This window comes from Falco cherrug, chromosome 2 (assembly GCF_023634085.1).
Source record: "Falco cherrug isolate bFalChe1 chromosome 2, bFalChe1.pri, whole genome shotgun sequence".
Lineage (NCBI taxonomy): Eukaryota > Metazoa > Chordata > Aves > Falconiformes > Falconidae > Falco > Falco cherrug.
The window spans coordinates 4,822,348-4,845,655 of record NC_073698.1 but is presented as its reverse complement, the minus strand read 5'-3'; the positions used below and the strand labels follow the sequence as shown (position 1 = coordinate 4,845,655).

The window sequence follows — 23,308 nt, the reverse complement described above, 5'->3', positions numbered from 1 at the left end:
AGGACAAGCTTGGGGCTTTCTGCAGGCATGGAGGCATCCCTGCTGTCGGCTGGTGGCCGTGGGGCCATGGCAGGAGCCATCCAACACATGGGACTTCTCTGGCTGTGGGTGAATCTGGGACACAAGCGCCTGCTTGCCCCACTGTGGGGTTTCCTGCTCGAATCACTCAGACCCTGGCTTCATCCCAGTGTGAAAAATTTGCCTGATGTCACAGCTAGGTTGCTTATCCCGCCTGCCAGCTCGGATTAGATCCTGTGGTTTGTGTCAGATCAGATTTTGGAAGGTTTATTTCACACTGGTGGTGTGCTGCACTTACGGGCACAAAGGTGGCAGTGGGGGAAGAAGGAACAGGGCAGAGAGATTTCCTGGGAAAAATGTATTTATTTCTCTTTTCCCTTCCCTTCCCTTCCCTTCCCTTCCCTTCCCTTCCCTTCCCTTCCCTTCCCTTCCCTTCCCTTCCCTTCCCTTCCCTTCCCTGCCCTGCCCTTCCCTGCCCTTCCCTTCCCTTCCCTGCCCTTCCCTGCCCTTCCCTGCCCTTCCCTGCCCCCTATATATGCTATAAGTGTATGGTGGTACAGTTATTCATATGTAAGATTTCAGAGATCTGGCTCAGGAGTTTATCCTAATTAAAAGAACATTCATTTCAGCTAAGAGCTAACAGTCTCTGACTGTTTCCAGCTCCTCACTTCTGCGCTAGGGTAGTAGTGGGTGGGCCACTCCATAGGTCCCACCAAGAGGCATCTCTCCATACTGTCAGTATATTTACTGTTTGACTCCTTAGGATTGTGGCAGTTAGCAGGCTGCCCAGGGACGGATGTCTGGCTTTGCTAACATTGAAATTATTATTTTCCTCACCTCTTTCTTTTTTTCTGAAACAATATGTAGGCTGGGTCTCTGTAACTACTTGGCAGCGGAGCAGAGGGGGAGATGCTGTCTCACTATGATCATAGTTAATAAAGTTTCTGTCTCACCTGTCCTTAATTGGTTATTACACACTTGGAGTCCCCAGATTGTCTGACAAGGGACAATCTGAGCCCTCTGCACTGATGACACCACCTCTGTCACAGCATTACACCATCAGGAAAGCCTCAGGGGACAACAGGGACCTCACTGTGGTGTGGTCAGGAGATCTCCCATGATTGTATCTCGGTTGCTCAAGAGCAACCACCTCTCCAGTTGAGCTCTGCTGGTTTCTTACCCAGCAGAGGGGATGGGAAGGATCCCAGCCACTGCCTGAGCTCCCACAGAGCATCCCCACTAAGTGCACTCAGGCGGTGACCCCAGCAGCACTGCCAACCCAACTCACCAACGCACAAAACAACCAATTCCAGGTAGCATCCAGCTGGAAAGGGGTCTGTTTTGTAAACTCTAACTTGCCATGGAACTGTTGAGGTGGAAAGCAATCAAGCAGCAGTCATGGTTCTCACGATCCAGGGAGGATTTACATTGCACTGGCAGCATGATCGGCGATTTTTTTAACAAACAGGTCTTCAAAGGATGTACTTGCCAAGCGTCAAAATATTCCTCAGTGTTATTAAGGCCTTTTAGCAGCTGTAATTGAACTGTGAAGCAACCTGATGCAGGCAAAGGACCACACAGCTGGAAATTTGTGCTGCAAAAGCACCATTTTATGGCTGTTAAACTGTTGGCCCCTCTCTGTTGTGAAGCTGTTAAACAAACACAGCCCTTGGCTCACACCACATGCTGGTGAGGCGCAGTGTTTTGGCAGGAGTGGGCTGACAGCAACAGGGGCTTCAAAGGAGCCAGCAAGAAATAGAATTAAGGAGAGAAGGAAAATTCAGGTGAAGATGTGTGTTGGCCATCAGAGCCCCGTGGCAGGAGAAGGTGGACTTGGAAACAGAGTGTGTAGGTTCACATGGAGTTTGCATCCTCCTCTGGTTTAGCATGGTCTGCGATTGCCATGCATATGTGGATCCTATGCATCCTACTGCTGTCACAGCCAGTGGTCAGTAGACCCTTAAATCACCCTCTCGCAGGAAGGTGATGTTCTAGGGAAGCCTAAATGTGGAAGGTTTGGATGATATTGGTAGCTTTGAATGGGGAAATGAATGTCCCAGGAGGACAGGCCGCATGCTGCAGGCTGCGTAACCTTTGCCACATATCACTATATGTTGAAGCAAGCTCCGTTAGGGCCAGTAGATGCTCCAAGAGCAGCCCCAGCCTGGCAAACACAAGTTGAGCCCTTTTCCTAATGGAGACATGGCAAATCCACAGGGAAGAACTAAAAAGATTGCTGAGCTGAGTGCTCAAAAATGCCAAGAAATGGGGAAAAACTCTACAAAATAAGAAGGTTCCTGTCTATTTCTTTATTATTTCCTTCCATTCTGTTCTAATGGTCAGTGTGTATTCCTCTGGTTCAGCAGCTGATCTTAGGAGGCAGGAATGTCTGGTCCTGCTGTGGGGATGTGCAGTGGGATCCAGCAGTGCTGCCTGCAGCTGCCTGTCCACGACAGGCTGTCCAGAGGCTGCTTCCCTGAGCTGTTTTTCTGGGTCAGAAGAACATCAGTGACTTTTTATCATTAGGAGAGCACCAGGCAGAGGTGGACAGGGTGGTCATCCCAGGTTGGTGGGGCTGTTGCCCTGTCCAATGGTCCTACCCTCCAGTGATACTCCAGCTCCTGAAGCTTCCCAAGAAATTTTGTCCTGGCAAGAGCAGTTCTTTCATGACTATCATATGTTAGGGTTTACCCAATACCCAGACCACGTGTGTTATGCTGTTTGCCAAATATTGACTGTGAGGGGCTTTCCATTGCTACCAGACAGAGTAAAGAGAACTAGAGAAGTTGTGGCTCTCACAATGGCAATAAAAAAGGAAACTGTGGTAGCATCACCAGCCTTGCTTGCAGCATTTCCTCCCATTTTTTTCCATGAAAGCTCTACATTCTGGAGTCCAGTTTCTGTACTTTCTGGTTTTTTTAATATAACTTGTCAGCCATGAAGGGAAGTTGCAAGACTTGACTCCAAACAGTTGGAAAGCAACAAGCCAAGTAGCAAGAACTGGTGTTGGATGTGTCTTCATTCAGGTGGTGGTTTGTGTGGTTGCACAACCCGACCTTCTTTCAGACGCGCTCACTGATGCGTGCCCATGCCTTAGTCCTGCCAAGTATCTGCAAAGAAATGGCTCAGTGTTAATAGGAAGAAGCTAATGGGACATTTTCCACCTAGAGCTAGAAAAAATGCTTGTGGGTTTGCTTCCCAATGATTTGGGTGATCCATTTGGAGACAATGGACTAGCAAATTATTGCCACTGCCTGGTAAATTTTACCAGGTTTTTGCCCTCCCTGATGGACGCAGCTCTGCTGTGTGCTTTTTTTCCCCCATCTAAAAGCAGCCGTTTTGATGAGAAGTGGGTGAGTGTCTCCTGGATGAAGCCAAAATCTGCCAGTCTGGCACGTCCTCTTGCTAAGCAATTTGCTGCTCCACTGCATTCAGAAGATTGCACTGAAGTTGCTTTCCTGGCACGGGGAGCTAGTTTGAGAATTAGCGCAAAACTAATTTGGTTACAAATCACAAAGATGCTAACAAAAGCTATTTTTAAGCCTTTGAGAAGTACAGTGTGAATCAGATCATTCAGGAGTTTCTTACCCTTGTTTCAGCCACCAAATTTTCCAAAATTGTGGGATCCTGGTGCAGCTGACTGGCTGAGATCTAGAACATGCCCATCACCAATATGCAAAGCCTCACAGGACTGTGGTCACCTCCGGGGGAGCATCATGGAGGTCCCAGCACACTGCTCATCTTGCTGCCTCTCTTGGGTTACTAAAGATGTTTGTGGCTGTTTGTTCTTCCTTCTTAGGGACATCATGTGCTTCCACATGACCCAGCCTCTCACAATCATATGAACCCCAAAACTGGTGATTTAAACAAAACAAAAAAAAACCAATAAGGTAAACCTCATTAAAAACCCAAATGTCCACATCTGGGGCAGAACAGTGGAGACCTCATCCCTTCCCTTGGCATCCTCTGGTGCAAACAGAGGTCTGTGTCAGGCAGTGCAGGAGCGCTGGTGGTAACGCACATCATCCATGTGGGCTGTATCCAGCCCATGCTGTTCATGCGCCTCTTGGACCTTCACTGCCTTAAAAGGCAGCCTGAACAAACTCAGATGTTTTAAGGACTAAGCTTAGATATATTCCTTCCCCTCCATATGCCATGAGAGCTGAGCCCTCTGCAAGGCAGCATCGCTCTGCAATGGGGAGCAGCTCAAAGTTGTCCCTCACCCCATGCATCCCTCCGGCAGCCACTGGGATGCTCATGCAGAGCGCACCCCCAATTCTTCTTGATTCTCTGTGTAACATAAGTTGTAGCATTTGGCACATTCTTGTTGTGGCTATTCCCCCTCCTGTGGGAGCTTCCAACTGCATTTGGCATGGGGAGAGCAGAGGGGCCGCAGCTCCCAGTGCCAGGGATGATGGTTGACATTTATCTTGCCAGTTTCCTTCAAACACCATAAGCCCCTGAGTCCGTTCCCCAGGTGGTTTGGCCGGGGGCTGCCGTCAGCAGTGCTTGGAAGAATCGATGATAACCTTTTCCTTTTCTAAGGAGTTTCCTGCATGCTGGGGAGCAGAAGATGCTGAAAAACAAATGAAGCTTGGATTCTCCATGGGTCTCCCTGGCATCATTCCTGATATTTAAAAGACCAAACCCATTCCCCATTGGTTTTATTAGCCTTTCTATCCTGGCATTTAAACAGAGATGAGATTGGCGTGGTTGGTGTCTGCAGACACAGGCTGTGATGCTCTCAGGGGTTTCTCTGAAGGGCAGGATACCCAGGGTGCTCTGTCTGAAGTGTCAGAGCTCCTCTGAGCCGCTGGAAGGCATTTCGGCACTGCAGCTGCCAGTAACGTCACCCCACAGATTATCTCACATCCAGGAGGGAAGGGTATTTGGGTCCTGGTAGTGTGGCTGGGCTGTAGGGTAGTAGCAAGGTTGCTCTAAGCCTCAAGACTAGCCCTTCTTGGGGTCCTCTTAAGCTACCATGATATTTTGGTATATAATTCTCCCAGATAACGAGTGGGATTTGAGCACTGAACTGATGAACTGAGCTGAGTCTGTGCCGTCTATGCCCCTCTTGCAGGGATGTCCTGAGCAGCATCCCAGAGCATCCTGGGGCAGCGGGGTGTCATGTCCATCTGTGTCACCTTCTGCCTGGCCAGGGTTTCTTGGCCCTCGTGACTTGAGTAACAGGGTTCATGCTTCCTCTCTTCTTGGTTTCAGGCATGGAAGAAACGCTGGTTTGTCCTGCGCAGCGGTCGGATGAGTGGTGACCCCGATGTCCTGGAGTACTACAAAAATGACCACTCCAAGAAACCTTTGCGTGTGATCAACCTCAATTTCTGCGAGCAAGTGGACGCAGGCCTGACCTTCAACAAGAAGGAACTGCAAGACAGCTACATCTTTGACATCAAGACCACTGACAGGACCTTCTACCTGGTGGCTGAGACCGAGGACGACATGAACAAATGGGTTCGCAGCATCTGCCAGATCTGTGGCTTCAACCAGTCCGAGGAGAACACAGGTACCGTGAGAGCCATGTCTGTGGCCAAGAGCATCTCCTGTCCTGTCCTCCAAGTGGGGCCTGGCTCCTTTTTCAGATCAGACCTGTGGGAGGGGGGTGCAGCCCGCCATGAGGCTGGGAGGACTGGAGTGGGAAATGGACAGACATGTGGGAAACATCCATGAAGCTTTCCTAACTTGACATCTGAAGCAGAGCAGGCTTTGCCCCTGTGAGCCACCTAATTCATTTTCCATCCCATAACTGTAGACCTCTGAGTCTCTCATAAGAAGCTGATGGGGTCTGGGGACTTTTGTAGCTGCAGCCTGTGTCCTCATCCATCACCAAAGTCCCTTTGAGAGTTGTGGGAACCAGCAGTGAAAATCCCCCTTGTTCAGAAGTTTCAATCCCTTGGTGGAGTGGTGGAGAAGCTTTACTGGGACCATGTCCCTCCCTGCTTTCCATTGTACCCACTGCTGACAAGCTCTCATGTGAAGGACAGACACGTCCTCCCCACCAACATCCCCATCTCCTCCAGGGACCTGCTGGGAAAATTCTCGGAGGGTAGAAGAAAACACTGGATGGTTTTGCGCAGCAGTGAGACCTGTTCCACCAGTCGTGCTCAACCACCCAAGCTCAGCTGCGCTTTGGCAAGCCTCTGCGGCGAGCACTGGTGAGCTGCCTCTGCTTCCCCAGCACCACGAGGGGTCACATAAATCCCAAGTGAGACAGGATGGGGGGTGAGCATGGGGTGCAGTGCTGCAGTCACCTGCCAGTCCCATTACACCTAGTAGCATCATCTTTGCTTCGTCTTATCCATGGTCCAGTCCCATGCTCTGTCTACATAAAACTCCCTAAAACAACGTCCAGCTTGAATCTGTTCTGGTCCCTCGCAGAGCAGCTGCCATCCGTGGGAGCTGAAACCCTGCCAAGAGCTTGTCAGGCAGGACAGCAAACAAAGCATCACAGCAGCGCGAATGCGATCTTTGCTGACTGACGCATGAAACGGGACGTCACCTTGGCAATGGGTGTACAAGTGGTAGAAAGGGTCCTTGATAACGCCACCAGTGCGGTCTTTCAGGGAAAGGTCAGGCTAAATAAATTACATCCCGTTCCGATGTCAGCAGTGCCATCCTTGAGGTTCAGCGAAATCGTTCAGGCCCCTTTTTTAAGAGCTGGTTTGTTGCAGGATTTTCCATTTTGCGTGCGTTCAGCTGGGGCAACTGTTTTTCTTCCCATTTAGTAAAATGAGCTTTCAGCCCAGCGGCAGCAGGATCGATACGGGACTTCAGTGAAATATAAATCTGGGCAGCAAAAGGAAAAGCAATCTCCCGCTTGCAAGTACATTTGTCCCAAAGGGCACATAGGGCTCGTCAGGCTGCAGAGATCCGAGCGCTATTCCCTGCAGGATCATGGAGTGACATCAGCAAAAGAGGAACAAAAATCCCTATTTGTAACAAAATCACAGCTCGTTAATGCTGTAGGGAAAGTACCCACTTGAAACAGTACCCAGCTGCCAAAGTATGATTTTCTGAGTAAGCCAAGAAAAAGCCTGCGATGGTGAACACAGCAGATGTGTCCAGATGCCACAGAAAAAAAGGGAGCATGAATTATTCAGGGATGTTGCTTCGCTTTGGTGCTCGCCGAAGCAGTGACCCCACTCTCACCTTTCCTTCACCGTCCCTGCTAAGTAAAGGCAGATAAATCATTGATTTCCCAAAGTAGATAATGCTTGTTTGAAGGACCCATGGCCCAAGGCTGGGCAGAGAGGTCGAGGGATCGTTGCATCATGATCGGTGTCAGGAGTCTTGTCCATCTTGGCATGCATAAGCCCATCACCCATCCTTCATGATGGATCAGCTGGAGGGAGAAATAAAATTCATAGCAATATTTGTAACTGCTATGCTCCCTCTTCATCACCTCCTTGAAGCCATGGGTTGACGGACAGGAGAAGACGAGGAGTTTGCTTGATATTAAGACACCTCCAGGGTAAAAATAGAGCTTGGGACATCTGGCATTTCTTAGACTTTCACCCCCTCATCCTCAAGCCTCTGTGCCTTGTTGTGGCCTCTGCCTTGGAGAATGAATGAGTCAGTAATTGGATGCACCAAAAAGGGGAGTAAAAGCTAACCATCGTGGGCAAGAATAGCTCCATGCTAGTTGTAACAATTAATTAACTAAACCTCCTTCTCCCAGCGGACAGCCAGCATGGCAGAACAAGATCAGAAACTACTGGGGAAGCCGCTGTGCGCATTCTTCTCGTTGCACTTGTTCTTGAGTGCGTGACTGCTTTATACTGACCCAAAAGACTTGCTGGGTCTGGCCCCAAAGCCGGGCTGTTCCCGCTGGCTTATATTCACACCCTGGCCAGGGAAATGCTCCATCACCAGCAGTGGCATTTACTACAGCTTCCATCACGTGCTGAATTACCTCCTGCTTGAAGGGATGCCCTGCATCAGCTGAGCCTGAGCCACTGGCCACAAGTTTGCTTTTAACCCACCAGTGGTGGAGGAAAAACTCATTAGCTTTGGGGGTAGTTTCGGTAAAAACCTATTTCACCGGCTCCCCGAGATGGTAGGGAAAAGACAGGTTTTCAGTGGCTTTTTAGCATGATTTACTGAGCAAATGGGCAACTCAAAAGCAGCTGCACAAGGCAAAGCAAACTGGCTGCAAACCCTCTGCACCGACCTCTGCCTGGGTGCTGCCCATGCTCCCAAAAGGTGAAAAAAATTAAAAAGCCAAATGAATTTATACCCTTTGATACTTCTTTCTGTTTGCAGCTCAAGGGGAGAGTGTAAATTTTCTGTCGCTTGGTTTTCACATTAGTCCTTCATGTCCTGTCTAGACTGGTGGACCCTAAGGATTAAGAAACAGGCTGGAGTTTAGGGCGGTTTAACATCATGCTGCGGTTAGCTGTTGGTTTAGCTGATCACTGGCTGCGTTATACATCTGGTTTGTCGCAAGGAAGCCCATTTCAGCCTCAGGACCCAAATGTCAGTGAAGTGGAGGGTACTGCCGGCTGCCCCGGTGCTCCACAACGCTGCCACCGGTGGCTTTGTTCCCTGTCCCGACCTGAAAATAATTGCAGACCAGCACAATTACATCTGCGGAAAGAAGGGAAATTAAATTGACTCTGAAGTGTTTACCCAGACTGCTGCAGAGTTCTTTGTTTCTGTTAACACCTATTTACTTGGAGAGCTAATTACTATTTCTAAACGACCAAAGCCTTGCAGGATCCCAGCTCCTCCATGGGTCCGAGGAAAGCAATGGTGCTCATGGAAAGTAGGTTTGCTCCTGACTCAGCACTGCTTTTACACTGCAATTTGCCCTGCTGCCACCTCGGCTGACCAAATACGATGGGGCGAGACCTGCCGGGGACACTGAGCCACAGGCTAGGGGAGAAACGCAGGCATGTGCGTATTTCAAACCATCTGCATTTTCCCTGCCCTAGTGGGCAGACAGCCAGAGCTCAGCTGTGAACTGGATTTTCTCATATGCTTTGTTTGTTGGAGTTAAAAAAAATTACTAGATCCCACTAAACATATCTGGTGTGCCATTAACGCTTTCTGGAGCTGATGCTTCAGCCTAAACCCCACCTTGTCCCATTCCCGATATAACAGAAGTGCAGCTATGGCAGCATATAATTTAATTTCTCATGAAGCAATGTGTCCTTGCAGGGCTCCTGTGCACAGGTTAGTTGTTTCAGAGCAGTAGATACCTTTATTAACTCTATCCCAATTTACTGTGCCACCCCCAGCACCTCCCTCCAGCTCTTCGATGGGACTGGGGCTGTCTCAGCGGCTTGGTTTCATGGGTGCTGAGCAAACTCCCAGTGGAGTTTAAGAACTTAGTCATGCACCGCTGTGTTAGAGGTTTAACCCAGCCATAGAAGCAAGGAAGAGAGTATCTGTGGGTAAATAAATGTCCTTGCTCTGAGCTAAAGGCTCCTGGTACTTGGAGAGAGTGAGCAGGGCGTGGGAAAAGGATGGTGCTGGGCTCCTGCCCCGATGGGTTGTGTCTGGCAGCAGTGGACTTTCCCACCCAGCCCAGGCATGTCGTCTTCATTTTTTTTCATCTGGGACTTTATTTCTTTTATTTACTTCTCTGCTTTCTGCCAGGGGGCTGCGCCAGGGTGGTCCCAGGCTCCGGCTCGCTCCCTGCTCTATCTTCAAGGCTCAGCGCTAGTGTTTTGCATCGCAGTGGGGATCGATCCCCAGCAATCCCAAGGCTTTTACTGTCTCGACGAATGCAAGTCAGGGCGATGCATTAATGTTTAATGGAGAGCTGAGTGTCTCTTCTTCCTTCTTCAACTCCAGCACAGTTTGTGGGATCAGCCGCCGGACACAAGAACTTTCTGCTCACATTGATGAGAACTTATATGCCCCATGTGCATCGTCTCCATTAGGGATCTCTTTGGCTTGATGCTGCCCCAGACCCTCCACCAATTGCCCCGTTCCATCACACGAGAGCAAATCTGTTGATTCAGTGCCCCCTTGAATGCTTTCGCTGGCGGTCCTGTGTGGGTGGCTGACTGGTTGCTCCCTAACCTGCTGCCTGCTCACACAGGCTGCCTGCAAGCCTGTGCTACGAGCCCATATGGCTGCTCTTTCTCCCTCCTTGCTTCTCACCCAAAAACATGTTGGTCCCAGCATCAGGGTCCCAGCGATGCCTCCAGCCCCACTGATTCCTTGCAGGCAGGTTTGCTTGGGTGCTTTCTGAGCAAAGGGAGTTTGAGGTGGGCTGGAGAAAAAACAGCAGAAAGATACCCCTGAAGACTTGTTGGGAGCTGCCCAAAAGCTCAGCAAAGAAGCTGCGGGTAGCAAGACCAGAGTAAAAACATACATTTGCACATTGTACACCACTTACCTCTCCCAAACAGCCCCAAATCACTGGTGTTCTCCGTCCCAGCATGCAGGAGTGGGGCACTGGGGAGCCCATGCAAGATGATGGCCCTGGGGCAGCCCCTGCGTTCCTGCTGCCTCTCCCATGGCCAGGCAGAACCGAAGCAGAGGGGAAACACTGATGACTGCCACAAGACCAGGTACTTCCTTGCTGTTGTGCCCGGCACACACCTCCTTCCTTCCCTGCTCACACCCTGGAGGAGTTACAAGCCCAGTACCATTCTGGGAAGCGTGCCAGGGACTGAAAAATGGTGGCAAGGAGGGAGATTTGGGGGTGACCTTGTGTCCCTGAAAGCACCCGGTCCCTGATGCGCTTGGTTTGCGTGTCTGCAGGCAGCTCTGCCACCTAAGGGCAGTCGAGCAGGCAGCCCCTCGTGGAGCCCTGTGCAGTCAAGCTGGGCCAGGACTTGACTCTTCAGCTTCTGTTGACGCAAGTCAGTTGGTCTCAGCTTCATCTTTAAGCTGTGGTATGGGTTGTACTTGGGTATGAGCCCACTTGGAGGCCGGTCTGTTCCCCAGTAGACAATATGACACTATGACAAGCGATGAGCAAGATTACGGTTGAGTTTGACCCACAGGGTGGATGGGGCAGATCTGGTTGGGTTCTCTCCATGTATCCCACCTTCCCATGTCTCATTCGCCTACCTGAAGATCTGATGTTCCCTAGCCCCGTATGAGACCTGGAGTTGGCCTGTGTTGGAACAGCCTGTGTGGAGTCCTTGAGCCTTGAGCCCTTTCCTTTCACCCAATGTCCTTTTCCTGATGTAGCCTTTTCCTGAGTGTTCCCATCAATACTTTCTGCGCTCAGCATCATCGAGCTCTGTCTTTTAAAACACAAGATGTCACATCTAGACCCACCGGTTGCACATCTCGAGGGCATTTGGATCAGTCCCACCCATCCTTCTCTACCATATTTTGGATATTCCTAACAAAGGAAACATCTATGTCTGCAGATTTACTCTGAGAGGACAAATGCACATGTCATGTCTCAGCCTCAGGCTTGACCCAGCCTCACTGGAATGGGTGGTGGAGACCCATCAACCCCAACTGACTTTGCACCAGGCTCATGGTTGAATTTCAGGTGCCTGCGAACGCCTCCTTGCCTGAGTACCAGTTCATCCTTTAGTCATCCTGCCTCTTTAAATTTGTTCCAAACTTCCCTGACCCTGGTTTTCCTGCTCCACAAACAGCAAGTTATTTTAAGGTCTGACACTGTTCAGCTTTTATTTCAGTGTAAACAATACTGGAGATGGAGTGGTCTTGGCACAAAGGAGCAGCTTGAGAACAGTTAAGTGCCTGCTGCCTTTTTACCACCCCCCCACCCCCTTTTTCCTCTCTTTCCCTTTGGAGATGAGCTAGTTCAGGGGCTAATGAGTCTGCTGAAGAGCAGAGAGCCACTAACAACCTGGGATTTGCTTCCTAGAAGACAGAAACAGGAGACATAGAGATTGCTGATCTCTACCAACTGGTCAGTGTCTCCTTGCTATGATTCCCCTGGCATTTTGAAAAGGGAACCCATGCTGTTGAGAGTGAGACGTGTGCTGGTAGTTATAATCTGTCCAGTTTGGAGGAGAATATGGAAAAAGATGTCTAAAATTAGGTGAATCATCTGCACCCTGAAAGTGCTGGTTTCTTTCCCTTGGCTCTCCAGGGAACCGGGACTGATGAGCTCAGGTGGACACATCCACTTTTTAGACTCCTAAAACTCTGCTGAGATGAATCCCAGGATTCATCTCAGATCACTGTCAAGACCTTTGAGATATTTGGATCTTCAAATGGTGTCATTTGTCATCATTTCATTTACGATGAGCATCAACCCCTACTATTCTTCCATACCTTATTCTTGCTGTACTCAGTTCTTCATCAGGTTGTGGTACCAGAAGCTTTGCAGGACCAAAGCCAACCTGCACTGCTCTGATGGTCACTGTCCTTAACACTATATATACAGACACTTAATAATTGAAAAAGTAGACTTCTAGCCCATCTGAGTGCCAAGAAAAGGACTGAAGCAAGGATGCAGAGGGCTTTAGAAACCAGAAAGCAATAGAAAAGGTCTTTAGGTGTCTACACAATCAGAAAGCCAAGCTTCTGGCTTCAGGGGGTCTAATGCAATTGAATGTTAGGTTTGCAATGCTGAATCAGTGTTTTCTGCAGAGTTTGGGATTTGGAAATCCAGCAATTTTTAGGATTTTTTCATTTAGATGGTTTATTGTAGCTGTGGAAATTTTGGAGAGGTGGGACTAAAAAAATCCAGAAGATATGTCAGTGTTAAGTTTGCAAACCCATTACTCTGGCATCCCAGAGAGACCCCTAGGAGATACTTGTTTGCTGAGCCCCCTTTAACTGTACCCAGCACTGATGGGAACTGGCAGGGGATGCAACTGTATGTGGGAGCACTGGGTTTATAGGCAGAGAATACTCATCTCGCTGCAAATAATAAAACCATCAACCAGCAAAAAAGAAAATTTATGCTCAGCTTTCAAAAAAGACCAAGGGCCAAATACTCCAGTTCCTCTAGACTGTTTCCCAGCTGGCGCTCAGCACAAGGGTATCCGACTGGCCTCTTCTGAAGATAAATACGGAGCTGGAGAACTGGGGCCTTTGGGGAAAATCCTGCCCTTTCCTGGCCAAAGTCCCACTGGGTTTGTTGAGCTGAGGCTGGGATTTGAGCTGGGAGGGAAGGAAGAAATGTGAGGTTCAAGAGGTTTGGGCATTTTTTTTAGAGCAAAAAGCATTGCCCAGCTTTTCCAGCACAGGTTTCCCAGCGGAGATTAGCAGGCTGCGTTTGTACATCTCAGACCTGCCCAGGGCTGTCTGCTGGGCCAGGTACCCAGAATCAGAAACCCATTTAAAATAATTCTTTGGTTTATAATTGTCTTTTATCACAACGAGCCCTGTGCATGTCAGGTCAGCCCCATTAGTTTAATGGGCACTGAGGAATTTTTAGGATGACTTACTGACCGTGGAAAAATGAGTGTAGTGGACGGTATCAGCATCACATCAAAAAGCAAAACAACGCAAAGCCTTTGGAAACAAAAACAGCTGATGGGCTTGGAGCAAAGGGACTGGCGAAGCAGCGCTGTCTGAGCAAAACCAAGGGAGGGAGGGAGGCATTCTGTGTGTCTGCCAGCTGGGAGAAAACTCGCAGTCAGATTTGCCTGCATTTCTATTTCCGAGAGGGGTCCTGGGGCTGTTTTAGCCTGTGTGCCTCAGCTGTGCCGCGCTGGGGTTCATGGGGCTGTACCCCGTGGCTCAGGCATCGGGGCGGGATGCAGATCTGCAGGCAATGCCCAACACGTAGGCGCCGGGCTGGGAAACATGATGGACATAGGACCCCAAAACCTGTGTGTGAGCAAGTTGGAGGACAAGGGCGAAAATCACAGTGACCATTGTGGCAGATCATTTCAAGCTGTTTTTCACAGCATGAATGGTTTTTTTCCCTCCCAAGCCACCATATTTCCCCTTTTCTTTCTTCCATATATTTCACATTGTTCCCTCTAAACCTTTGATAGGGGCCATGGTTTATACACCCCGAGTGCTGCTTTGCAAAACCTGATAAAAGCCAGGACAGATTTAGACTGTCATTTCGCACACCCCAATGCCTGTTTGTGTAATGGTTTGTATTGGTTTGTATTTCCAATTAAAACGCAGCCTGAGTAAAGGGAAAGCTTTCTAAAGCCTTTAAAGCCTCTGAGTGAAGGCGCACAGAGCAGGAAGGAGCCGTGAAGCTGTTGATTGCTGTGAACTTTCCATGACACCACTCAGGGTTTGTTTCCAGTCTGATTTTTATTTATGAATGCAGTAGCATTTATTACTGATTTTATCTGTAAAGATAACACTTCTTCCCTAGATGGTTTCTACGCTTCAGTTATAATTACTGCCTGCTTCTCAAACATACTTCTGCATTATTTAGTGTGGTACAGTGTCAGAGCTGTAATGCCAGCGATTTATTACTTGCACTGTGGGGTTACACCTGATCCAGGGATGCCCCATGTGTGCCCTGGCCGCATCCTGGTTCCCTCCAGGAAGGCTGACAACATCTCTGAGGGTCCTTCATGGTGCAGGCACAGCCGAGAAACCAGTCTTCTGGCTATGCTAGGTGCTGCACAAGCTGAGCACAGAGGCAGCCTCTGCTCGAAGGGATCCATCGTTGAGGCACAGCATAAACATGTTGATGCACCTTTTCTTCTACCTGTAGCCATCTGCTGCCAGAGGCGGCTTGGTGATGGCACCTGTTCCCTCAAAGCTGGGAATGGTCTTAAAAAGGACACTTGGCCACAACTTGCAAAACTTGAAAAATGAGACTGTTCAGGAAAATGAGATGTCATTTATCTTTCCTGTTCCCCCATTGCTCCCAGTCTGCTGCTTCTCTCTCTGGGAGTCAGACCTAGGAGGGGGCTACAGTTTCCACCAAGCATCCAAGGAGCAGCTTAATTTTGGTCCATGCTTACGATCACTTTAAGCCACAGAGAATGAAGCAAATACTTTCAGTTAAGCCTGAAAACAAACAAACAAACACCCCAGCCCAAGACAACTTGAGTCTTCATCCTTGGAGATACTCAAAACCCAACTGGACATAGTCCCGAGCTGCTGTAGTTGCCCCTAGTTGGAGCAGGCAGTTGGACTAGACCATCTCCAGAGATCCTTTCTATCCAAATATTCTGTGATTTTTGTGAACTTACGCTGCAGGGATATACCAGACTTCAGAGTGCGGTGAGGAGCTGAGATACCTCAGCAATCCCAGCAGGTAAAACTGGAGTTGTTCCCTGTTGGCATGACCAGGAAGGTGGGAGTGCAGAGGATGTGTTGAGATATTGCCTTGTCTGAGTCCATATCACAACACATTGTGTGATACCCCTTGGCTCTGGGTACGTACAGCCTCATCTTTTCTTACCCTTTTTGCTCTGTGTGATGTCCCTCATAGTCCTCCAGCTGTTCCACAGCAGGTGGTGAAGCTGTGGCACGTCTCAGCCCTTACCAGGGATTCAGTTTCCTTTCATACTTACTGGGTCGTTGTCACATGCTGAGGAATGTGTCTGACTCGTTTGCACCTTGGATTGACTACCACCCTTTATATCTATTTATTAGGATGGAAAATAACATTTCACCTCAAAAATTCCATCATGTGTTCTTTCAGCGCCACATGACCAAATCCCATCCTGGCCAACACAGCTGCTCCTTGCCAATTTTTGGTATGACTGCCTTCCATCATTTTCCTGCCAAATACATAAACTGCCCCTGTTCTTGTATGCTGTTGCTTTTGAAAGTAAGCTGGAGTTGAGTGACTCATTGCATTTGGGTGTTGGGTTTTTTTTGTATTTTTGTTTTTGTTGGGTTTTTTTTGTAACTGACAACAAATCTTTTTGAAATGTTGGGCAGGCATCCGGGCACTGGGGCATTTCTGAATACTTCATCACATGTAAAAGCGTGGTGCATGGCTATTGCACCACCTGTGCTCCATCCTCACCTCTGTCTCACAGCAGATCACCTGCCTTGCCAAGCACCACCTTGTCTGACATTGCTATCTGTGTAAACCATTCCCTCGAGCCTGCATATACTTTGCACGGGCTCAACCTTGATGTAAAGCCTTTATGATGGTAATTATTTTTGCTGGGTTGCCATAACGGTTCACATTGCTCTCAAATGAGTCATGATGAAGTCTTTCAAATACCCACTTGAAATCCATGAATTTCATGATGAGTCTTTTTGCTAGTTGGCGGTTGCTTTGATGATTAGTGTTAGGGTCAAAACCCGGTCAACAGATGATCTTCCAGGTGAACATGCTGCCTTCTGCTCTTGAGATTTGTCTGGAAAAAAATTCTGATAGACAAGACTTGGTCTTTCCTGGAGAGCACTGTGGTGTCTCTTCAGTCTTTACATTTTTATTTTTTTTAAGTATCTCAATCTCAATTTCTTGACACCTGTAGCTTTTCTTCATCCCCAAACTCATTCTGCGAGTCTAAGAACAGGGATGGATTTGTGATGTTCACTTGAAGCTCTTCCATGCTTTTACATGTTTATTACAGATTTTAAATACCATTGTATCTGTTCTTTGGCATCAACGTAACTTCTTCTGAGAGTCTGAGATCCTGCTGGCTTTTCTGTGATGCTCCAGAAACTCACTTCCACCGTTTCTGCTACCTTTAAGAAGAACTCAGAGTATGGTCTTACAAATGCTCTCAATTTCTTTGGCACATTGCTGGAAGGACCGCCCTGTCCTCTGCCTGCCGCTAATATTTTTATGCAGAAAAGTCCACGATGCCCTAGCTCTGGACAAACAGTGCTTCTTGCAGTAAAAAAATCCACCAACTTATCTCGGTCATGAGAAGACACACTGCTGTCTGGTGTCTCCTGGTGCAGTTTGCAGGGAAGCCCAGCCCTGTGTTCACAGACCTGTATGACACAGAGTGGTTTGTTTTACAGATAAAGTGGCTTAAAGAATTAATACTGCCATGAGTGCAAGAATGCCCTCAGTTGTATTAGATAAGTTAAAATAGTTGCTTTAATAAGGTTTATGAATGGTGGAGTGAGGCACAAATCAGTTTTCCCTGCAGGTGTGTTGTTGCATGAGTGATCCCTGTGAAGTTCTCAGCTGTCTCTGAGGTATTTGGAGATGGAAAGCTGGAGCAGGGTGGTCCGGTCTGGTAATTTCTGTGTTCCTGTGGTCGTAGCCAAAATCCATTATATCATGGTTTATTCCTCCCAGCATCTGCTGAGAGAAGTGGACCCCATGCACTGCATATCTGTCATCAAACCACTTTTCATCCCCTGGGTGAAGGACTCAGTGATGAGAGGGGCACCAGGTACTGGATCTCATCCAAATCCATTTCAACAGCCAAATACACCAAGTTTGAACATGGGTCATCAAGGTAATTAGAAAAAAAATTATATATTGCATTCCTGTGAGGAAGGAAGAGTTCTCAGCAGCTGCACATATGGAATCCGAGCAAGCCGGTGCTGGGGGAACTGCCTTTGCAGCCAGTAGAGCGGGTGATGAGCCCATCACAAACACCACTTCAGAGTTGGTAAAAATTCAGCGTGTTCAGTTTTCTGTCACTGGAATTCATTTTCATCTGCTTTCAGCATCGATTTTGATTCACACCTTTTCATTCTGAATTTAAATGAATTTCAGAAAAAAATCGAGAGTTCCGCTCAGAATTGCACTTTCACATCTAAAAAGCACATGATAATGATGATCTTTGGCTAAAGAAGGGCGGTCCACCCCCAAAAATCAATCCACTCTGATAATTAATAGAAACACCTTGACCTTCTCCCCTTTTATTTAAAATTCACTTTTATCTTCTAAACATTTCTTGTAATTTCTGGCTGCAAGCGATCCCTTGACAAGCTCCTGTTTTGATTAAATGGCTTTTTCCAGCTGGAGGATGTCAGAACATTTTCAGCTGGCCCTAAGCCAAGCATGAAGCATGGGTGATGCACTGGGCAAGAACTGATGCAGATTTTGGTCTGGGTGCTGGTACCATCTGTGTCGTGTGCAAGGATGGGTGCAGCCGCAAGGGTGAGAATGTAATCTGGTTCTGGGTTTTAAGGATGGGCTCGCCGCACTTTGTGAGCCACCTTTGAGCAAGGAAGAGGAGGGTGAGGAGATGCTGAATAAGCCCATGGGATGGTTCCCAACCCATGAGAGAGCATCAGGGCAGAGAAGGTTTGCTTCAGTCTTCAGATGCCAAAGGATGTTTTGTTCCTGAGTCAGGGGATGAGGAATGCCGAAATCCAAAAATATTACCCTCAAGGAGATTGTGATAAATGTGCCTTGCCTGAGTCTCCTGAGGACCAAGCTCTACATTACGCTCCATTGCCCCACTAAACCCAGCTCTGCTGCTGCTGTGCATTAAAAATAACCACAAAACCAGCCCATGTTTTAGCGCACAAGGTTCAAACAGCAACATCCACGCTGGGAGCCTGCCCCGCTGCTCAGTGCAGAAATATCCAGCAGGGAGAGATTTGCTTGTCCGTGACTAGACATGACAGGGAGATGGAGGGTGTCCAGGTGGAAACAGTCATGCACAGAAATAAGAAATGCAAGAGCATAATGTGGAGCTGAACTGATGGTGACCAAAGTCCAGAGGGATGTTAAACCCAGCAGGATTCCAGACTCCAGCCAACCCGGCATCTCCTTTAACCACTTCCAGCTCTTCCTTGGGATGGTCCCGGAGGGGTACGACCCATGGTGGGTGGGGGACACGGGGACAGGGCTGGGGCTGATCCTAACCCAAAGGCGCTGGTGGGGGAGGCTGCCAGCTCCATGTTTCTAAGCACGAATACCACACTAACGTATTGCTGCGCTGTTTCAGCCCACGCCACTTCTTGCCTTTGGCACAAGCCGTGCTCCCCAGTCCCTGCCAAACCAGTACAGATGTTTTAACACCCACCGGAGCCCAGATAATTATAAACAGAGCTGAGAGACTGGTTGGGGCTGTTTTCTTTTCATTGCCTGAACCCTCAGCCGCTCTCAAGCAAAACGCCTCCCACTTTCTGACATTGCTTTCAAAGACATTTTTGAGAGCTGCATTGCTAATACAAGTTTTATTAGGGGAGCACCGAGAAACCCCAACCTGGATGAGGATCACACCGTGCCCGCTGACATAACGGTGACCACTGAGTGAAGCAAGTGCAGGGAAGATGATTGGAGCAGCTGGGAAAATATTTTCGTGGGAAATCAGAGCTGGTTTCTAACCCATAGCTTTCCAGACGTGGCATTGCAAAGCTCAGCTCATTTTCAAATGGGTTTGGGGAGTGTTTTCACTGGGTGAAAATCTGGCCAGTGATCAGCTGGTGGGCACTGGCCAGAGGATGCTGCAGGTTCTTCCCATCCTAGATCCTCATGGGAGACAGTGCCCATCATGGTGAGCGTGTGAGCAGAGCAGGCGAGATGAAGGAGGGAGCAGTATCTCCTGCTTTAACGAAGGAAAGCCAGAAGCAATCACCCTTTTCCTGGTCTGTGCTTGTACAACCCCAGGATGCAGGAGCCTGGCCCACGGTCAGGAGCTGCATTCCCTCAGGCCATTTGCAAACAGCCAGGTTTGAGTTTAACAGATGAGAACAGATTTAGCATGAACGAAACCAGTTGTCAGATGCAACTCCCCAGGGGCCACTTAGAAAGTATCTGGAGGACCAAGAAGACCTCCTCAGGCTTCACATCTACATGAACCTCATATCTCCTCACCCTTTTTCCATCAGGGTGCTTTGGGGTCCTCCTGGATCTGCAGGTTCATTTCGTCCTTGCATTCATTGTCACAGTTGATAACCGGTTGGGTGGAAGATGGCTGGCACAAGTCCATCGACCCTGGTGGGCTCAAGCTGTCTTCATAGCACTCCCCTCAATCCCTGCCATGAACTTCCTCGTTCACCATCCCAGCCACGAAGATTTTCATCTGACATTATTCCAGTTCGTTTCCGGTTGCTGTGGAGACCAATTTAAATGAAACTCTACTATTTTGAAAGAGAATATGATTCTAAGTAATTTGCGATGCAAGGTCCCATGCTAATAGCATTAGCATATTATTTGATTATGGCGATGTGTAGGGAATAAATTCCAAGTCCTTTTGCCATCATTGCATCTTAAAAGAAGGGGAAGAGAAAATCCTCCAGGTTTTAGCTGATACTGAAGACCTTTACTGCGCGTGAACTCATGATTTCTGAATGCATAAAGCTTGTGGGGGTCACAGGCATTTTTAACCTCATGGCAATGAGAATAGCTCCCTGGAAAGGACCTTTTCTTTCTCTGTTTCCATTGAGCACTGTTAATACACTGCCTAATGGCAGGTTTTTAATGATCAGTAAGAGATCCAGGATGGATTTTTGAACGGTTTGCATTTTTGCTGGAGTGCTGGTGCGGCAGAGCCCAGCTAGAGATCAGCTGTGCAAGGTGCAGTCCTCCCCGTCGCTTGCGGAGATTTTTCTTTCTGCGTTTTGTGCTCAACATCTTAGGAATTATTTTGCCTTCAGGACTTCTTTAGACGATTCTGGTATGTGGACAGAGTATGCCCATACCCCTATATGAAAAAAAAATAATTGCATGGAAAACCTTTGCAGAGAGGCTTGTTTTGAGAGTAAAGGTTGCAGAGATGGAAAAGGGAGAGCTGAACTTCCAGCAAGAAAAAAAAAAACCAAGCCAAACTTTTTTTTTTTTTTTTTTTTTTTTTTGAGTCTCTATCCCTAAGGGCATGTTTTCTTCTAGGGCTGAAATGACCCTTGCTCGAAGTGACCCCTGGGCTGCTTTACTCACCGGTTCAGGGACTTGGTATTGCAGCCATGAGGGTTAATGACTTTTTTTGCCTCCTTTTTCAGCTTTTGCAGCTGATGTTACCCCATCTGAGCATGCCGGGCTGACCTGAAGCTGTATGGGAAATTCAGGGCTCTACCACAACCCCCATCTCCATCTTCCCCCCTACCCCGTGCCCAGCACCCACCCCCCTTTCCTTTTAACCCTTTGCCTAGAATGCTACCTGAGGAGCAAAAAGTAACATTAATCCCAGTTAGAGGAGGGAAAAACGGGGCCAAATGCCCGCTGTTTGGTCCCATGCATGGGTGCAAATGCAGCTGCAAAGAAGGGGGCTCTGAGAGGGGAAATCTGGGGATCCTCCTTCACTCCCCATCACTGCCCTGCTGAGCGATGGTGAAGCAGACCCTGAACAGTGCTACTGTTTTATTGACTCCCCTGCAAACTGGGAGTTATAATGTTTCTCCCCCAAGGTAAGGAGGATCGAAATAAATTACTTCTGTAAAGAGCTGGGAATGGCAGTTCTTCTATAATACGAAGTGCAAATATTTGGGCCTCTTGCATGCTCCCTTGAATAGAAATGGTACTAAATCATGCATAAGTAAAACGGGTTCACATTTTCTCCTAGTGAAAGTTTTCCTCTGCTCTCCTGGAGCATTAAAGACCTACGCTCCCGTCACCATAAAAAGGGCTATAAAATTTAAAGCAAGCCGTTAAGAAGCCCTGGCTGGGATTAGGTTGGGATTCATCCTTTCTCCTTCTCCATCCCTGCTAAGTGAGGCGTGCACACGTGTTTGCTCAAGCAAGGAAAGACACCCGCATACTGCTTGCAGTGAACAATAAGGGGGAGAAGAAGGAATTTGTTCAGGACCTAAAACCAGGTTGTATTCCTGGCCTAGGGGATGCAAAGTTAATGTTGCACCAGCTTCTGGGCTTTCACCCTGCTCGCTGGTGGCATGTTGGACCGCAGCACTGGGTGAGACTGCGTTGGCATGATGTCCAAGGGAAAGCCCGGTGAGGAAATACCAGAATTGCTAATCATCGTCATCTTCATAAATAATAATAACCAATTATAATAACCAGTAATAATAACCGATGTGATCCTCCAAAACAGGATGCGGGAGCTTCATTTCACAGGGTGAGAAAGCTGGTTTGATGCTGGTTCATTGTGAGGCTGTGTCTGATGGGGGGGCGAAAAACCTTTCTCATATAAGTGTGTCATCTCTTTCGCTAGCTCTTAGCTTTCAACAGCTTCAGCCCTGTCCTGCAGCACTGGGCTCCACAGACTGCTCGTACCTCCAGCCAGATTTGCTAAGGATGCCCCTGGCATCTGCAGGAATCACATATGCCACCCACAGACAGAAAGCAGATAACTCTGCCCATCCCCATTGCCTTGCTTTTGCCACCTTAACCCTACCCTGAAAAAGGCAAAAATACTCTGCCTTGAGACCACTTTGTGTTTTATGCAGTTACAGCCCACCATCTTTTACCTTTCCCTCCGTTCCAGCCTTCCCCCCCGCCCCCCCCCCCCCCCCCCCCCATTTGATCCCTCATCAGATTGGTTTTGCAGTGTCAGAGATGATGATTCATGAAGCAGAGGGTCGGAGATGAGGTTGGTTCTGTGGAGCAAATTAAGCCTGTCCCAGCCCACACTGCAGCCCTGCACTTGTCCTTCATCCCCAGCTGTAGGTCGTTGTCCCACTCCAGGGCTCTCAGATAAGCATGTCCCCGGTGGGATGCTCAAGGTCGCACGTAAGCCAGACCTGTGAGAATCCATGATCATCTGCTTTTATCTCAGCACTGAAGCCCTTATAAGAAAAATAAATAGGTGCACACCAGGCATCCCTGTCTGGCCAAATGTTAGACCTCCAAATATTGACACAAAAGGTTGAGCTCCACAATCAGGCAGCAGATTTGCTCTTTAAAGGGTAGCCACCATGTGCGGGGTGTGCTGATATGATGCAGAGCTGGGTCACTGCCATCAAGGGATGTTTCCCAGAGCAGAGATGGGATTCTGGGCACAGCCTCATCTCACAGAAGCGAACCTGTGTTCTCCAGGGAGAAGCGTCGTATCGTTTCTATTGCAGTCTCTCTCCTTTCTGCCTCTTTGTCCTTCAAAGAATTGATTGCTGTTAAAATAACTGGGATATATAATGCTTTGAGGTCAGGATGATCTGACTTGGCTCCTTTCCCTCTTTTCTCACTCAGTCGTTCTCCAGAGCTGTGATATTTTTCTCCTGGTTCCCATGCTTCTCCAAGGCAAATGCTCTTACATTACCACTGTTTTCCCGTTGTTTCATACAGATGCAAGCAAAGCGCTGACACTAATGGGCAGAGACGATGCTATTTATTACGACTCATCTTTGTCTCCCTCTTTCTCGGGTAGTTCTCCCTCTCCCGTGTTGGGGGATTTCACTGTTGTCAGTGGAGGAAACCTGAGGGGACCAGATTAGGCTAAGTGTTATTTAGATGGCTGAAACTGTGTAAGAGAAACCATGCCCTTAGCCCTCTGCTGCAGATCCCTGTCCGTAAAGCGATGATGCTCCTCCTTTCCCTTGGCCAGGCTGTCCTGACCAGTTTCTCAAAGCAAATGGAAATAAGCAGAAAAACTGGAAAGGAAAAGCTCAAAAGCCCGATGTCACTTCTGTC

The 23,308-nt window shown here is 48.4% G+C and overlaps 1 protein-coding gene across 2 annotated transcripts in view; it reads left to right on the top strand.

The window, feature by feature from the left end:
* GAB2 (GRB2 associated binding protein 2) overlaps positions 1-23,308 on the top strand; it is a 101,749-nt gene that overhangs the window by 49,818 nt on the left and 28,623 nt on the right. For both annotated transcript variants that reach the window (XR_008730754.1, XM_055701186.1), the window contains exon 2: positions 5,239-5,539. Coding sequence is in view for 1 of the 2 variants with exons in the window: in XM_055701186.1 (XP_055557161.1) it covers positions 5,239-5,539 (301 nt within the window). In the remaining variant the exon portion in view is untranslated. The remainder of the gene's footprint in view (positions 1-5,238; positions 5,540-23,308) is intronic.